Here is a 15,113-nt window from a genome sequence, read left to right as displayed (position 1 = left end):
AGTCTTACATTTTAACACCCGATCGACGCTTTTCGTTTAACAATCTCGATCTATTATGGCAAATTCTTGTATGACGAAATACATCTTGTCATGCAAATATGATAGGCCTTTATTTGTGCTTCCCGTGGTTTATGGACCCTTTCTAATCGACCAGAAAAAAACCTCCCTCCCTCTCGCTGTTCCCTTTTCCTCAACATATTTAGCCATTTTTCTTGAAAAGCGGTATCACTAATCTTATCTCGTGACAGGGCAACAAGCGTCGACACACGTTAATTTGAAATTAGAGTGACACATGCACACAAACACACACACCCGGTGATCACCCTAACGGGAAACCGGGCACGCTAGTTTCATTGTCACGGGCATAAGTAACGTCACTTGTGCGTATTTTTTTATGATTAATTTTTTCCCTACCCACACGCAACGCAACGGAAATAATTGTTGCCACATTCTGCAATTTTATGCACTTGCCTTCAATCTGCACAGCGCAATCCTTCCGTTCCCCCACCCCCCTCGAGAGGCAAGCATATGGTCGTGCAAAGGCAGCAACATTGGTCATCTGTACCCTGCCCAATGAATGATCGTAATGTGTTGCCTTGTGTGCGCTGTATGCGATTGATAGGGACCGCTTTTATTGACACTGTAAAATCCACTGCCGGTTTGTGTGGAGTTATTTGCGGGTATATTAAATTTTGCTTCGATTTGTAAGTCAAATATCATAAATGCATGAAGAGGTTGATATCCAACCCAGATCCTTTCGATTGTGTGGCATTTTATTGATACAGGTGTAATGGTTTTTTAATCGGAGTTATTGATACAACCACAGTTAAGTTTGTGCAAATATCTACGTCAAGTATATACGCAAAACAATTATGCCCACCTTTGCTCAATCTCAATGGTACTATTCAGGTTTTAAGATTCAAAAATATATTCAATTGGAATGGTCATCCAAAGCAAGTTTAAAATGACCAAGCAAACAAAATCATAGATCATCTTCATCATAAAGATCATACATATAGGGTGAATGAAATGTATTGTTTACTCCACTTACAACACCATCAGATCAGTTCAATTCTTCAATTTCAAAAATAACAAATTTCAATTTCAAATTTTTTCAAAGATAACCAAGCCACCACTGTGCTTTAAGGATAAGCGGACTGAGCGACCGCTAGGTGCCCCGTGGAAGGATGGTCCGTTATGTATTACTGTGGGTAGAGAGTCGCTGAAGGCTCCGTAGTTGAAGTTTGGGAAAAATGACAAATTTACAGATTAAAGATTAGCATTTTTGTAATTTTGGAACGTCACTAGAATTATTTCAAATGTTTTCATTAAACTAAAGTGATTATTGGCCGAAATAGAAAACGTTTCTGATTTTTATACAATTCATGTGGTAAATTTATTTCAAACTAGTTTTTTTTTAATGATACCACTTAAAGCTTGGAGTCGAATGAATTTAAAATTTAAATTATAATCGGTTTTTCAATATGAAACCAATTTCAAACGTATTTGCTACAAAATGTTTTACATGCACTTTCAAACGTGTAACGTATCATTTCAATTACTCCGTAACGTCATTTTCAAACTCGCACAGGGTGCTTCCGCAAAAAAAAAACCCAAATTACCCTGCCCCCTGTGCTGGAGCGGATCGGATCCGTTCCGTTGTCGGAACTTTTTCGCTCCATCAGAGTCCGCTCTCGTACGTCCATCACTAAACTTCCGGCATCTCGTTCTCGAGCTCTTACCGCGTTTCGTACCTTGCGATATAACTGGTGTAAGTAGTGTTTTCTGACTGAAATTCGCCATGAAATTACCCTCGAAATACACTTCCGAGTGCCGGACCGCTAGCAGCAACTATGCACGCGTGCCAAAAATGTGTGGAAAACTGGTTTTTGCAAGCATTTTGCTGTCGAAATGCCGTGTACGGGCTGGCTGCTCACCGTTCTGTACCGCCCCGGCGCTGTGTCAAGTGCGCCGGCTTCACATCCATACCCCATACCCCGGCTGTGTTGTGAGCTTGCAAAGACCTGAAGTGTGGTAAAACCGCATGGAACAGGGTTCGTTTTTTTGGCGGGTGCGGTTTGTGCATTTTCGACTGGAAGTGATATTTGATGCTGCTCAGCACAATGTTGACATTTGCCAGGGCGATAGGCGCGCAGCGACCGCAAAATGAGATTGTGTGTTTTCCTTTCGCTGCGGTTGCGGCCCGTAGCACACACTTCTTCGCTAATGCGTGCATACACACTCGCACAACTCCACACATGACATTCAATGCGTTCTGTGCGTTCTTTCCTTTTGACGTTCCAGTTATTGCGCGGTGGCCCGGGCCCCGGAAGTGTGTGCTGTATTTCCTCGATCGATCCAGAAGCCTACTATTCAGTGTGTGTGAAGTAATTTTTAACGAAAAACCTCCATTCTTTCATTTCATTTACCGTACCGCGTACTCCCGTTCACAACCGCTAGCTTGACCTTCACCTCTCAACATGCCGGAGTTGACTGAAATTACGGAAAGTGCGGCCGCCGCCTCCAGCGGAACCACAGAAGCCAAGCTGGAAGATGCTCTCAGTGACACAGAGACCGAGGATTCTATCCCGGATCTGGAAGATGCAGGTAAAGTTTGATTTCAATCGAAGTTCCACACAATTAAATGCATTTCATTCTCATCTAACCTCTCTATGGCTCTCCTGTTTGCCTTCAGGTGCCGCTGCAACGACACAGCTGTCCGCCGGTGAAATCCCGGACATCTCGAAAGCGAAACAGTCGCGCGGCGAGAAGAAGGCCCGCAAGATCATGTCCAAGCTTGGGCTGAAGCCGGTCCAGGGCGTCAACCGGGTAACGATCCGGAAGTCCAAGAACATCCTGTTCGTGATAAACAACCCGGACGTGTACAAGAACCCGCACAGCGACACCTACATCATCTTCGGCGAGGCCAAGATCGAGGATCTCACCCAGCAGGCGCAGGTGGCGGCGGCGGAGAAGTTCAAGGCGCCGGAAGCGACACCGGCCGCCGGCGAGGCGTCGAGCTCGACGAACGTCGTGACCCCGATCGCCGAGGAGGATGAGGAGGAGGTGGACGATACCGGCATCGACGACAAGGACATCGATCTGGTCATGTCCCAGGCGAACGTGAAACGTGCAAAGGCCATCCGCGCGCTCAAGAACAATGAAAACGACATCGTGAACGCGATCATGGAGCTAACCATGTAATAATGTAATTTGTTCGGCAGCGCTGCACCACACAAAAACACACACACATACAACATCAAGAAGAACAACCACAACAACAAAAACATTAGTTTGTCTCTGTTAGTGTTTTTTCACAAGCCCTTTTCCCGTACCCCCGCCCAAAGCCGAAGGCCATGTGTGGGCAAGCATCGTGAGCACACGTGCGCGGAAAATACGTTACAACGGACACACAACATCCCCCACTTCTTCGTGCACGGTTGTGTCGCCTGTTGCAGGGCGTTTCTGGATTTTGGAAGGAAGCTAATCTAGTGCTCTGGAAAGATGTCGATTGCAACAGGCACAAAAGAATGTGCGTGTATGTGTGTGTGCGCAAGCGCGAAAGAGACTGCCTTTTTTGGCGCAAGGCATTTTGCGTGCGCTTCCTCGTTCGCGTGTTTGATATTGTTGCTGTTGCTGCTGCTGCTGCGGCTGCACCTTCATTAACCCCTCTAACATTACATCAAGTAAAACCGAATGCTAAGATTATATCGTAAACGGTAATAAAACCTAAACCTACAAAAGAGAACCTTTCTGTAAGTCCAGGCCGGTGGAGATGTTTCCACTCTGCATACATCTTTATTTTGCGAGATCTCAAAGGTGCAAACGCTCTATGCATTTTAGCCCTCGCTTTCTCTCCGTTTTCAGTTGGTGTTGGGCGTGTTTTGAACCGGTGTTGTCACATAACTCATACTAATACCGTACCATCTAAAACATGGTATTTAACCAAAAAAACAAAAAGGGAGCGTGGAACCTACGCTAGGAAGATAAAATACGTTTCGAAGAATAAAAGTTTGCTTAGAAGCGACTGTTAAGCTAATTTTGATGGGTTTTTTTTCAACTAACACGAACAAAACCCATTGTGCGACCCTTAAGTTCGTGTTTTTTTTTAAACCTTCCTCACCTCTCTGGCCTAATCTATTCGAAGAAGAAAAAGCACAAGCCTCCATTTGGAAATAGATTTTCATTTCAAAATCAAATCATTCCGTACTCTGCGAGCGTGCCCCAACGGAGCAAAGGAGGAAGCAAACATTATTGTTCGAAATGTGCCGTTAATTTATAAAAGTTTGTTGGTGCCAACATTATTCTCTTAATTTCAGTTCAAATTTCAATCCTTTTAGTGACATTTTTACTACAAATTGTTACACAAACTGTCAAACCTTTTAACCGCCCCCGATCGGAATTGGGAGCCCCACAATTTCAAACAACTCACTCACTGTCATTTCCATATGTTTTTCGGGAAGGTATGAAAGGGACGGGTGGAGGGCCGGCCCGGTGGGTTGATAATTCGCGAATTGTGGGCCACCGGCATTTTTGCCATCTATAAATATTTACCTTCCCCATTCAGTCAGGAAGGCACGAAACAAGAAAGAAGCTGTGCAATTGTGTCCTTCCTACAAGAAAAGCCTTATCGTGTTTCCTTTCGTAGCGCTGCAGCAAAACGAATGGAGCAAGTGTGAGTTTTCCCGGAAAACTCGAAAAAAGAAAACTCTCCTAGGTTGGTAATTTTCCACTAGCTTGTACGATAACCGAGCGGAGCGGATCGTGTACCCGCTGTAGCGAGAGTGGAGGGCACTCAGCAGCAGCAGCAGCAGCAGCATCATCATTCCACACCATCACTTCTTATCGCGCCCGCCGCTCGAAGTCCCGGGGCTTTCGGTTCCCACCGGCCACCAAACGGGCCTGCTCCGTGTGCTTACGTCGAATATCCTTATCAGTAGCGAGACGCGTGTGCAAGCAAACGGTCGAGAAACCGCCGTCGTCGTCGTCGTCGTCGTAGTGCCTGTGTCTGGTAGCGAGCGAGTGATCAGTGAACAGTGAACAGAAAAAGTTCAGGAAGATATCCACCGTCCCCCCGTCAAATCCGTGGCTTGGTTAAGGTTTCTGTTTCCTTTCCGCTTACTTCCCCACTACTTCCTCCACTGTGTGCTGTGGTGCTGGGAGCGTGTGTGTGTGTGTGCGTTTGTGTTTAAATGCATTTTGCGAATCCCCAGCGAAACCAGCTAACACGATGCGCGATGTAATCTGCTGAGCGTGTAAGCAGTACACTGACTGTGTGTGTGTGTATTCAAGGTTAAAGGAAGACACACGGGAAAACGGCACCGCGGGTTGGGTGCTGTGGAGGATACTGGAATTTCCCGTCGGTGCAAGCAGTCATCCGCAAACAGCTCGTCTTCTTAGTTCAAGTGCACCGAACAAGGGAACGAAACTAAGAGCAACAGTACAGTAGGTTTGCTTTCCGTTCGCGTTCAAACACAAATGTTCCACTTTCATCAACTGCTGCGGCATGTTTCAGGTGAGTGAGCGAAAGGGGTTGGGAAAGGCTCGAAGCCCCATTATTGTCAAGCCAACCGGTTGCACTTCGCATACTTTGCAAAAGACACTCACAAAAACCGGTTCATGCACTTTCCTTCTAAATTCTTTGTAGGGTGAAAGGTCAATCCTAGTAGCAGGCGTGTGCAAAGTGTGAACGAAATCAGCAGTTACCTAGCAACATGACGCGTGTTGTTTCGTTTTTATTTTGTCCACTGTATGAAAGCAGGGGACTTGTGTTAATCTGAAGAATAATTAACACAGCGAACTCCACAGACATTTGTCAAAAGAACGGCGTGCCCAAACCCAACACATATTTGCGTCTCGCAGGCAGGCAGACAGGAAGAAACACAAAAAAAAACCCGAACGGCCAATCTTTGTCTTCTGACGTATATTTGCAGCCTTCGTTCGTCTTGCCTTCCGGCGCAAGATCACATTCGAACGGCGGGAGAAGAGCGCGGAACGTCACAGCCGCGGGTATGATGGCACAATCTTATCAGCCCCCTATTGATTGCGAAGTATTGCGTGTGTGTGTGAGAGAGAGCTCACCCCATCCCCGAACACACCCCAAACTGGCCAACACATTCGCCCGTGCAGGGAGAGAGAGAGAGAGAGAGAGAGAGAGAGAGAGGGGGGGGGGGCGCACAGATTTCGCGGATAGATATTTACTATATAATGCCCCCCATGGTCAGGCAAACGGCGCCGACTACGACGACAACGATGACCCGACACTGTACCGCACCACTTGAACAAGAAGCCTTTTTTACGATTTAGATTTTTTCCTTTTTGCGTGAAAGGGCAATCATGCTCATTCAGACGATTGAACAACGATTAATAAGATGCGTCATGTGTGTTTTTGTTGCTGGCTGGCTGTGTTTTCCGGTGGCAATAGAGATAGACGCATGAAACAGAGAGGAAACCTAGACGCTAATCAATCAATGAAGCCCACTGCCGAGGGGGAGTGTTGTACCATCATCGACATCTTATCGATCGGTCGTGCTGCTGCTGCTACGCGTAATATAAGGTTTTTGATGGCGCCATCATCCTCAGTACAGCTCAGCAGCTACATAGATGGGTATGGGTTTATTCAACAGTTCGGCCTCATAATCTGATCAGAGTAGGCCTCCATTCGCCTCCCACAACACAAACATGACCCATCCAGTAGGCCGCGCTGGCAGATGTGACAGATAAGATATTTATTGGGATGGAGCTCTGGGCGCGTACCAATCGTTGCCACTTGTTGTGCAAAATGTGTAGCCTACGACGACACCGACAAATGTTTGCATTACTCCGAAGCCTTTTAGGTTCTTTTTTTTGTTGTTGTTGTTCACAACCCCTATCTGTTGCGACGTGAAGTGAGATAAAAACCGGCGTTGTGTTCTTATTTTGTCAACGTGCGCTTGTTGTTCTCGGCGCTTACTTTTCCGCGACAAACAAATGCTTTGCAAACAGCTTTACCCCTTCCCCCTATACCTCTTTTCCGCTTGCAGGACTCCACCACCACACCACGCTCCAGCATGCCCTGAAAGCGCAGCAGCAGCAGCGCCGCCAGTTCGGTAGCGGCGCGCGGGAACAGCTGCGCCGCGTGCTCGTCGTGTCGAAGCTGACCCGGCTCGAGTTTGAAAAGATCCGCGAGGAGCAGCTGAGCGACGAGTGTCTGGAGCAGAAGATCCGCGACCGGGGCACCGACTACGATGCGCTCAAGTACTACCACCACCTGCACAAGGACGTCGAGCGGCAGGTGGTGCGATCGTTCCAGCAGCACGGCATCGAGGTGCAGGTGGTGAACCGGATCACCATCCACAAGGACGCGCTGCAGTGGGCCGACCTGATCGTACCGATCGGGGGCGACGGGACGTTTCTGCTGGCGGCCGGCCGGGCCAGCCCCTTCTTTCTGTCGAACGGGAAGAAAACGCCCGTCGTTGGGTTTAATTCGGATCCGCGCCGCTCGGAGGGCAGGCTCATGCTGCCGAAGCAGTACTCGGTGCAGGTGGACGAAGCGGTCCGGCGGATCATTGCACAAGACTTCCGGTGGATGCATCGGTCCCGCATCCGCACGACGCTGGTCGGTGCGGCCACGACCGAGCGACCGTCGCCGATGGATCTACACGAGTTCCATTCGCAGCCGGTCGAGCACCAGGAGGTAATGTCGACCGCACCGAACGGCAAGAGTCGCATTCTGCCCTATCTGGCGCTGAACGAGGTAAGCACAGGGGGAGGGGGGGGGGACGGAGGTTAGGTTTGATCAATGGAATTGCACACTAATGCACTACCAATCGCGATTGGCAGGTTTTCATCGGTGAGATGCTTTCGGCACGCGTGTCCCACCTGCACCTGCGCATCGACAGCTCGGACGTTACGACGAAAACGAAAAGCTCCGGCCTGTGCGTCAGCACCGGCACCGGCTCGACCTCGTGGCTGACGAGCATGAACCGGCTTTCGACGAACAATGTGAAGGATTTGCTAGCGATCGTGCGCAAACGGACGGGCCAGACGGGCAGCCCGCTCGACACGATCGATCCCGAGTCCGTGTCGCAGGAGTACAACGATAATCTAGTGTTTGCGCCCGATGACCCCCGGCTGTGCTACTCGATCCGCGAGCAGATCTGTGTGGGCGTGTGGCCGAACCCGAAGGGGCTCGAGTCGCGCGGCTTCGCCAAGGAGATATTCGTCAAATCGCGCTGTGTCGATGCGAGTAAGTCGACGGTTTGGGTGCAGCACGGTGGTTTCGGTCTGATTCTCGGTTTGCTTTCCTGTTGCAGGTCTCGTGATAGATGGTAGTATTGCGTACAACTTCAACGATGGTGCGCGTGCCTTGCTGGAAGTGTATCCGGAAGATTCGCTGCTCACGATCGATATGGATGACTGATTGATGGGAAGTTTGCTTTTGTTACTTGTTACTGGACTGTTTTTTTAATATTCTTTCGAAACTCCGCACATCGCACGAGTTCCCGAGCTCTTCCTGGTTGGGATACCACAAAAAAAAACGCTTGATTATATGAAAAAACGGCCCCTTAATTGTGTAAGTTATTGCAGTGATGCACTACCGAAAGGTGGTGCATATGGTGCATTTATTTATCGACCCCCGCCCTTCTCCTTAACCCCGCCCCTACCACACGTACGCGCACGCGAGCACGATAGCGTATGCAATTATACTGTAAGTAGAAAGTGTAATAAATTTGGTATCATTTTTTATACATATACATATCGCCTCCCCCCCCCCCCCCCCTGCTCTATTCTTTTCCTCTTCCGTTCATGGTCACAATAATTGCGCACGAAAATGCTCATACGCAGCCGCATACGACTTAATATTATTATTACGCCTTTCCTTCAATGCCGCGGCTGGTGGTGTGGAAGGGTGGACATAGTTTGTTTACCTTCTATTCTGTCGCACTGTGTAACAATCACTAGCAACAACGCCGTTATCAGTGAATCTTTCGCCTTCAGACGCCGTGGCTTCTGCTTCCGACATCCATCCGACGGCTTCCTGGGCGCTTGGTAAATATTATTGATATTTGGTAGAGTAAATGGAAGCGCCCCATCACCACTCGCCGCCCTGCTAGTACCTAAGCTAAGCTAATTACGCACACTGTGGCTGGGCGTGTGTAAAATCATTTCCCCTCGCCCGGGTCAATAACAAGATTTGCAGCAAGATTATGCAGTTCTTCGCGCGGGCCGATTATTCCGGCGTAGTTCTATGTATATATGTTAAATATTAAGTGTGTATGAGATCAGTGTGTTGAGCCGCAGTTTCAGTGATTCAGCGAGAGCTTAAAAAACGTTAATTTGGCGCGAGTACAAAGTACCATTGTGGTGGATTTTTAACAGACATAAAATTGTACACAGCGAGTAAACTTTTCCTTTCCGTGGGATTAATATTAAGGTGGTTTTTGCGTTGAGACATATTACTCGAAGAAGGGGGTTATACAGCCTAATAAGTTTATATAGTGAGAAGGTGGAACAACAAGAAAAACGTGGATTGCTTCGATTCAATACTGAGCGCAAGCAAAGATTACCCACTGACACACATTGTCAACAAACACACACACGCACACACGACGCACAGACACGTGCGAAAATTCAACAATAAATAGGGACTTTGGCTTCTCCGTCAATTCCTTGGTTCGCGAATAATAACCCGTTTGCGTGAGGCGCGACGCTACACTACTACGCTACAGTAATAATAAGATGCGAGAGACCAACACGTGTTTGGAGATTCCTGTTGAGTGGAGCGTGGTTCGATCAACACCTTAGATTCGATCCGCCTTTTTTTAAGTAATCGTGAATGGCAGCTTGCGTACGTAAAGGCTCAATTCTTTACGTCCTTCAGCATCGTCGCTTGGCCGTAGTGTTGAATGTTAATATCACAGGGCGATTGCATCCACGGTTCCCCGTCCGCCTGCATCGGGAGCGTTCGTTTTAGGACGATCTGGAAAGAATAATGCGTAGTTAGTTGATTTATATTTATAACGTATAAATAGGGTAGCTGTACCAGTTTCCGGCAGTGTACCTGTTTTTGGCGGGGTAACTAAAAACGCGTTGAAATTGGCTCAACAGAATTTTTTTTTAAATAGAGTTATGTTCATTTGTTATTTATATACGAAGTTTTAAATCATTTCCTTGTATATTTTTCAAAATATCAAACTAAATGTGCAGAGTTCAAAAACTTTCGGCAGATTTGCTGTCAGCCAACAGTTCGGCAGGTTTCGTTATTAAGAGAAACCAAAAAACAATGAATGAAAAAACAGAATTGATGCTAGCCCACTTGGAATTTTAAAATCGCGAAAAACAAGTAATTATTCACTTTCAATGCTGCCGAAACAGGTAGCTAAATGTTGATTTTTGACCGATCAATGCAGGGGGCTCCTGCCGAAACTTGAAACAATAACACACTTTTGATTTTGCTGAATATTCATTTAAAACTTGATCAGAACACTAAAATCCGTATGTCGACACTTAATACGACATTTCTTTATCAAATATCACCAATTTCACTATAAATAACTTGAGAGGAAAATAATAACTTGTGCGCCAGTCGGAGACGTACTCTGCAGCCATCGGACTGTCTCTTTTCTTCAATGCCTACTTTGTTTGTAACTCACATCAAAGTGACTAAAAACTGCCAGTAAAATGACCAAAATGGGCAACATAAAATTAATAATTTAACTACTTTTCAACACTAATCTTAGGAAAGCGGGAGTGTAAAACTGTTTTAAACATTTTTGTCTACCTATTTGCATTGATTTAAACATTTTCCGACCCGTATTCGCGTTGCCGAAACTAGGAGCACAGCCTGCCGGAAAAATAGGAACAAAAGCAGTGTTTGTATTTTCACGAATATCTCTCAAAAATACATTTAAATCGGCAAATAAAAAACGGCACAACATAATACGATAGTTTATGGCTCAAATTAACGTCACTTTTATGAAAAATCATTAAAAAATGTTCATATATGAGCAGTTTTTGTGAAACTGTTGCACTAACCTGCCCAATACTGGTACAGTTACCCTAATAAGATACTTACGCGCACACTTTTTGCCTGCCCGAGGCGGACCGGCTTGCTGAGGCCCACCTGCAGCTGAGCTATGTGGAAGGACGAAACCACACCGAACACCTCCAAAATGCCGTCGGAAATGCTGTGAATTTCCTTCATTATGCTGTGCGTGGGAGAGTTTTTGCTCATCTCTAAAAAGGGACGAAAAGTTTGGTACAATTGCTGCTTGAGATGCGCTTCTTCGCGACGGATTGCATACCCCATAGCTTAACGCCGGCACCCCAAGAATCGATGTTCAGAACGACGACGGACTGCAGGGAAGGTAAATCGATGCGCACACCGTCCAGGTACAGGTCCAGGTGCTTCTCCAGCTCCACACAGTCCTGCTGCACCACTTGCTGCGTGCCGAAGCAAAGGTACAGTAGCTAGCAGTGGCATGAGAGAAACGGTTCAATTAGAAACTATTCACCAGCCAATCATTACCTATTATTACCTTGTTCACAAACCGGCTACTGTACAGATAGAACGAACTTTCCCGGGCTTTGTGGAAGTTCAGTGTGACCAGCGCGTCCACCCCGACCGACAAATAGTTGTACATGTAAAAGTGGCGCGACTGGCTGAAACCGGGCACGTGAAACCTTGCCAAGCTGGAGTGTGTGTTGATTTCCGCCAGCCAGCGATCCAGTTGTACCGTTTCCGCCTGTGCAATGCGCGTCAGGTAATCGATGGGATCGAATTCGTCCGGCCCTTCGGCACCCCATCCGAGCACGCGGGACAGATCGTTGCCCGTGCCGAGCGGCAGTATGGCCACCTCCGGATGTGGCTCAACCTTCATCTGCAAGATGGTGTTCAGCACCCAGCCTACTGTGCCGTCACCGCCGGCAACCAGTATGCGGCAGCGGGTGGGCGCCGCGTGTATGGCCCACTGCAGGGCTTCGTGCGGCCCGTGCTGACCGAGCTCGAACACCTGCAGCGGATGAAGGATGCCGCGCATGAGGGCCACGACCTGGTCGGCACCGCTGCTGCCGGATTTGGAGTTTGCTAAAACGATACGATGGCATTACATTGGTCAAGACATGCCGCTGCCTTTAGTTTTCAATCCCCAATCAATACACTTACCAACCACGATCAGTGGTCGCCAATTCGCCTTCCATTCAGGCGGTATAATCCCGGTCAGATGCACCTTCTGGGCGACCTTACTGCGCGACGCCAGTATGCATTTCGGTGGAAAGATCATCTCCTTAAACGGGCCAAAATCGCACAGTGTCGAGGACACCTCGCTGAAGCACTTATCGTGTGCCATCCGTTGGCACCAGGCACACCGCTGCCCGAACAGCCCCAGCTCCGAGGTCTGATCGATATCCTCCCGGCACACGCAGCACTCCGACCCGAGCGGCAGATTGCCCTTCACCCACAGGTGCCGACAGGTGGAGCCGTCGTCCGCTCGCGTACGAATCCGCAGCTGCTTGCAGGGGAACTTCTCGTCCGCCTTGCGCACGCACCCGTTGTCCGAGCAGACGCCGCAGCTCTCGCAGAAATGCCCGTTCGAGGACATGGACGTATCGCACACGGAACAGACGCAGCTGCGCGCCAGCAGCTTCACCGACTTCCAGGCGTGGCGGCGGCAGTTATCCGGTATGTACACGACGTCCTCCTTCAGGAAGTACCGCCCGGCGAGCCACATCAGGCCCAGCCCGAGCAGCACCGACACGAACAGCGTAAAGCTGAAGTCGAGCATTACGCCAGTATTCGAGAACGGACGCAGCGAGAAGCGCATTAAGGGGGTTCGGCTAACCCTTAAGACGACCACCGTTTAGTTTGTTGATGTTGTTGGGCTCGCAGCAGTAGGTAGAGAAAGGGAAGGAAAGGAGAGAGGTGGGCCGAAAAAGGGCGCTCCTACACGGCGATTACTTTACTTTACTTTACTACGACTACTGGGACCGATCTCGCTGGAATGTTGGTGAGCGTGTTGCTGCTCCTGCTTGCATGCACACAACCCCCTTGGCCACTTTCACCGGAATGCAAATGATGCTGGTGCAGTGCTGCTGCAGATGCACCTTCTCTTCGCTGGTTTGCTTGGTGCAGTGTGCAACCTTACTACCGTTGCGATGGTACCGATGCACGTGCGGATGATAAGCATTGAACAACACAGCACCAAAACACTAAACACTATAGTACCCGTACAAAACAGTCGTTCCTTGTTGTTTTTTTTTTGTTTCTTTTTTTGCGTGGGAATAATACTGACACACTTAGCCTGCGTAAGTGCAACGGCGTAGAAAATGCAGCCCAGCTTTCGCCCGTGCTGGAACACGAACAGTTGATGTATGTAAACAAACCAGATGTGCACTGCGGTCGGCCCTCCCGGACATTCGGTTGACGTCCAGGCAAAATAATGTTAAAAGAAATTATTTTATTTTTTGGAAATTTTTCATATTTATACGTATTTATTACATAATAAAGGTAAGTGGTGTTTATTAGATTCATTGTGTGACAACTAATACGTTAATAACGAAATAAAACTTTCGTTTGTTGAAAGTGGGAAGCTTTCGCATCGGTTTAGCACCCCTGCTAGGAAATCCTTCAATTAGAAAGGTCTTTTACACTCGCACAAAGAACCTCTCATTTTGGTTGAATTTCATTTCATTTCATTTTATTTATTAATTCAATATCCGCCATCAAGGCTAAATAAAGCAGACTTAAAACTAAATAAACCCTAACAAATAAACAAAATAATAATCTTGACCTATCAAAAAAAAAATTGAAGAAAAAAAAACATAGGTAGAGCGTAGAGACTATCATAAACTTAATGAAAACTCAGAAGAATAATTAAAGAGAATTAGAGGAATTACGTTTATTTCCGTAACGAACAAACTGCTGTTTATGTAAAAGAAATCTATTTTAAACAATTATTTACTAATTGAGCTCAACTTTGCAGAACAATTTCGATCACCATCTTATGTTACAGATCTAATAAAATTATTCACTTAAAACACTTAAACATATATATATTTTTTGGGTAGTTTTCTATATATGTTTAAAGAGTTTTGGCATAATATTGAGAAAATGATTCATCTAAGTGAAAATGAAAACTATTTTAAATCTTTTAAAACAATAGCTTCAAGCAGCTCTTAATCAGCTTCAGAGCGCGAGCAGCTTTTAAGCAGCTTCTTAACAACGTTGAGGTGACGTCAATTGAGCAACGTTAAGGAGCCGAAATATGATTTACAAGAGCACTCATTTTACAGAATTAGTTAAATTTACCTTTTTTTAAATCTTCAAATCAAACTTTATTAAAAACATGCCCGAGCGCAACAGATTAAGCTTAAGCGGCTAGAAAATCGAATATCCATAGAAATAAAACGAAAGCTCCATAGCTTCATTGGTTTGCTCAATAGATGGCGTATTACAACTCATCATTATATTGCAGTCCTTTTCTTACAATGTAATTGCCAAACTTCATCTATTCATGGCGTATATACGCTGCGAAAATTCCAAGCCAAAAACTATGTGAATGGTCGTGTGGTCGGATACGTAGGTATCAACATCAATGACTATTACTCAAATCTCACTTGTTCAGTGCTGGTGGTTTACATCGCAGTTCATTATTCAACCGTTTTGTGTACGACCAAAAAACTTTACGTAATCGTGGTTACGTTCGTGGTTAAAAGAGTATATCTTTTGAATTTCTTGTAAGATTTGAATGAAAACTGTCTTAAAGGCTCATAATAATGTTTTATAACATATCGTAGTAAAATTAGAATTTTAAAAAGAAAAGAATAAGAAGGGTATATAAACTTAAATAATTTAAAAAAATATTTTAACATTTTTGATATTTTTTATATTTTGCACATGGGTAGAAAACATATTTTCTGAGGCATTTTTAAAATTTGAGAGTCGATACGAATTTTTAATCCAAAGTTATTTTGGAATAAAGATGCGAGACCTACCCGGGTAGGCGGTTGTACACATGACGGTTAAATAATCGTATCGCCGTTCTTGTTCTAGCGATGCATGCGATCAATGCGAAATTATTCAAAAGTACAGAGGGTATGATGAGAAAGTTCTCAAAGCAAAGAAAGCTCCGCTG

At 46.3% G+C, this 15,113-nt stretch overlaps 3 protein-coding genes across 3 annotated transcripts; 2 read left to right on the top strand and 1 right to left on the bottom strand.

The window, feature by feature from the left end:
- Positions 1-1,661: 1,661 nt before the first annotated feature.
- Positions 1,662-3,748, top strand: LOC121591827 (nascent polypeptide-associated complex subunit alpha). Its single transcript, XM_041912833.1, has 3 exons — positions 1,662-1,771; positions 2,461-2,607; positions 2,696-3,748. Exons 2-3 carry the CDS (start codon positions 2,481-2,483, stop codon positions 3,202-3,204), a joined length of 636 nt encoding a protein of 211 aa, XP_041768767.1. The 5' UTR covers positions 1,662-1,771; positions 2,461-2,480; the 3' UTR covers positions 3,205-3,748.
- A 729-nt stretch (positions 3,749-4,477) lies between these two features.
- LOC121591826 (NAD kinase 2, mitochondrial) lies at positions 4,478-8,735 on the top strand. The gene is made up of 4 exons (XM_041912832.1): positions 4,478-5,515; positions 7,023-7,735; positions 7,822-8,227; positions 8,295-8,735. Exons 1-4 carry the CDS (start codon positions 5,479-5,481, stop codon positions 8,399-8,401), a joined length of 1,263 nt encoding a protein of 420 aa, XP_041768766.1. The 5' UTR covers positions 4,478-5,478; the 3' UTR covers positions 8,402-8,735.
- Positions 8,736-9,454: 719 nt separating this feature from the next.
- LOC121591825 (diacylglycerol kinase epsilon) lies at positions 9,455-13,388 on the bottom strand. Its single transcript, XM_041912831.1, has 5 exons — positions 12,146-13,388; positions 11,520-12,067; positions 11,286-11,451; positions 11,057-11,217; positions 9,455-9,961 (listed from the first exon to the last, which is right to left on the bottom strand). Exons 1-5 carry the CDS (start codon positions 12,801-12,803, stop codon positions 9,842-9,844), a joined length of 1,653 nt encoding a protein of 550 aa, XP_041768765.1. The 5' UTR covers positions 12,804-13,388; the 3' UTR covers positions 9,455-9,841.
- Positions 13,389-15,113: the final 1,725 nt, after the last annotated feature.

Source organism: Anopheles merus, chromosome 2L (genome assembly GCF_017562075.2).
Source record: "Anopheles merus strain MAF chromosome 2L, AmerM5.1, whole genome shotgun sequence".
NCBI lineage: Eukaryota > Metazoa > Arthropoda > Insecta > Diptera > Culicidae > Anopheles > Anopheles merus.
This window is presented reverse-complemented; position numbering and strand designations above follow the sequence as displayed.

What these genes read in the sequence shown, in the direction of transcription:
- LOC121591825 (XM_041912831.1), bottom strand. Translation starts at nt 12,803, where the DNA reads ATGCGCTTCTCGCTGCGTCCGTTCTCGAATACTGGCGTAATGCTCGAC. An exon ending in GCGACCACTGATCGTGGTTG is followed by an intron (nt 12,068 to 12,145) that starts GTAAGTGTATTG and finishes GTATCGTTTTAG; the next exon opens with CAAACTCCAAATCCGGCAGC. An exon ending in GGCAGGCAAAAAGTGTGCGC is followed by an intron (nt 9,962 to 11,056) that starts GTAAGTATCTTA and finishes TATTCTTTCCAG; the next exon opens with ATCGTCCTAAAACGAACGCT.
- LOC121591827 (XM_041912833.1), top strand. Translation starts at nt 2,481, where the DNA reads ATGCCGGAGTTGACTGAAATTACGGAAAGTGCGGCCGCCGCCTCCAGC. An exon ending in CCCGGATCTGGAAGATGCAG is followed by an intron (nt 2,608 to 2,695) that starts GTAAAGTTTGAT and finishes GTTTGCCTTCAG; the next exon opens with GTGCCGCTGCAACGACACAG.
- LOC121591826 (XM_041912832.1), top strand. Translation starts at nt 5,479, where the DNA reads ATGTTCCACTTTCATCAACTGCTGCGGCATGTTTCAG. An exon ending in CCTATCTGGCGCTGAACGAG is followed by an intron (nt 7,736 to 7,821) that starts GTAAGCACAGGG and finishes CGCGATTGGCAG; the next exon opens with GTTTTCATCGGTGAGATGCT. An exon ending in ATCGCGCTGTGTCGATGCGA is followed by an intron (nt 8,228 to 8,294) that starts GTAAGTCGACGG and finishes TTCCTGTTGCAG; the next exon opens with GTCTCGTGATAGATGGTAGT.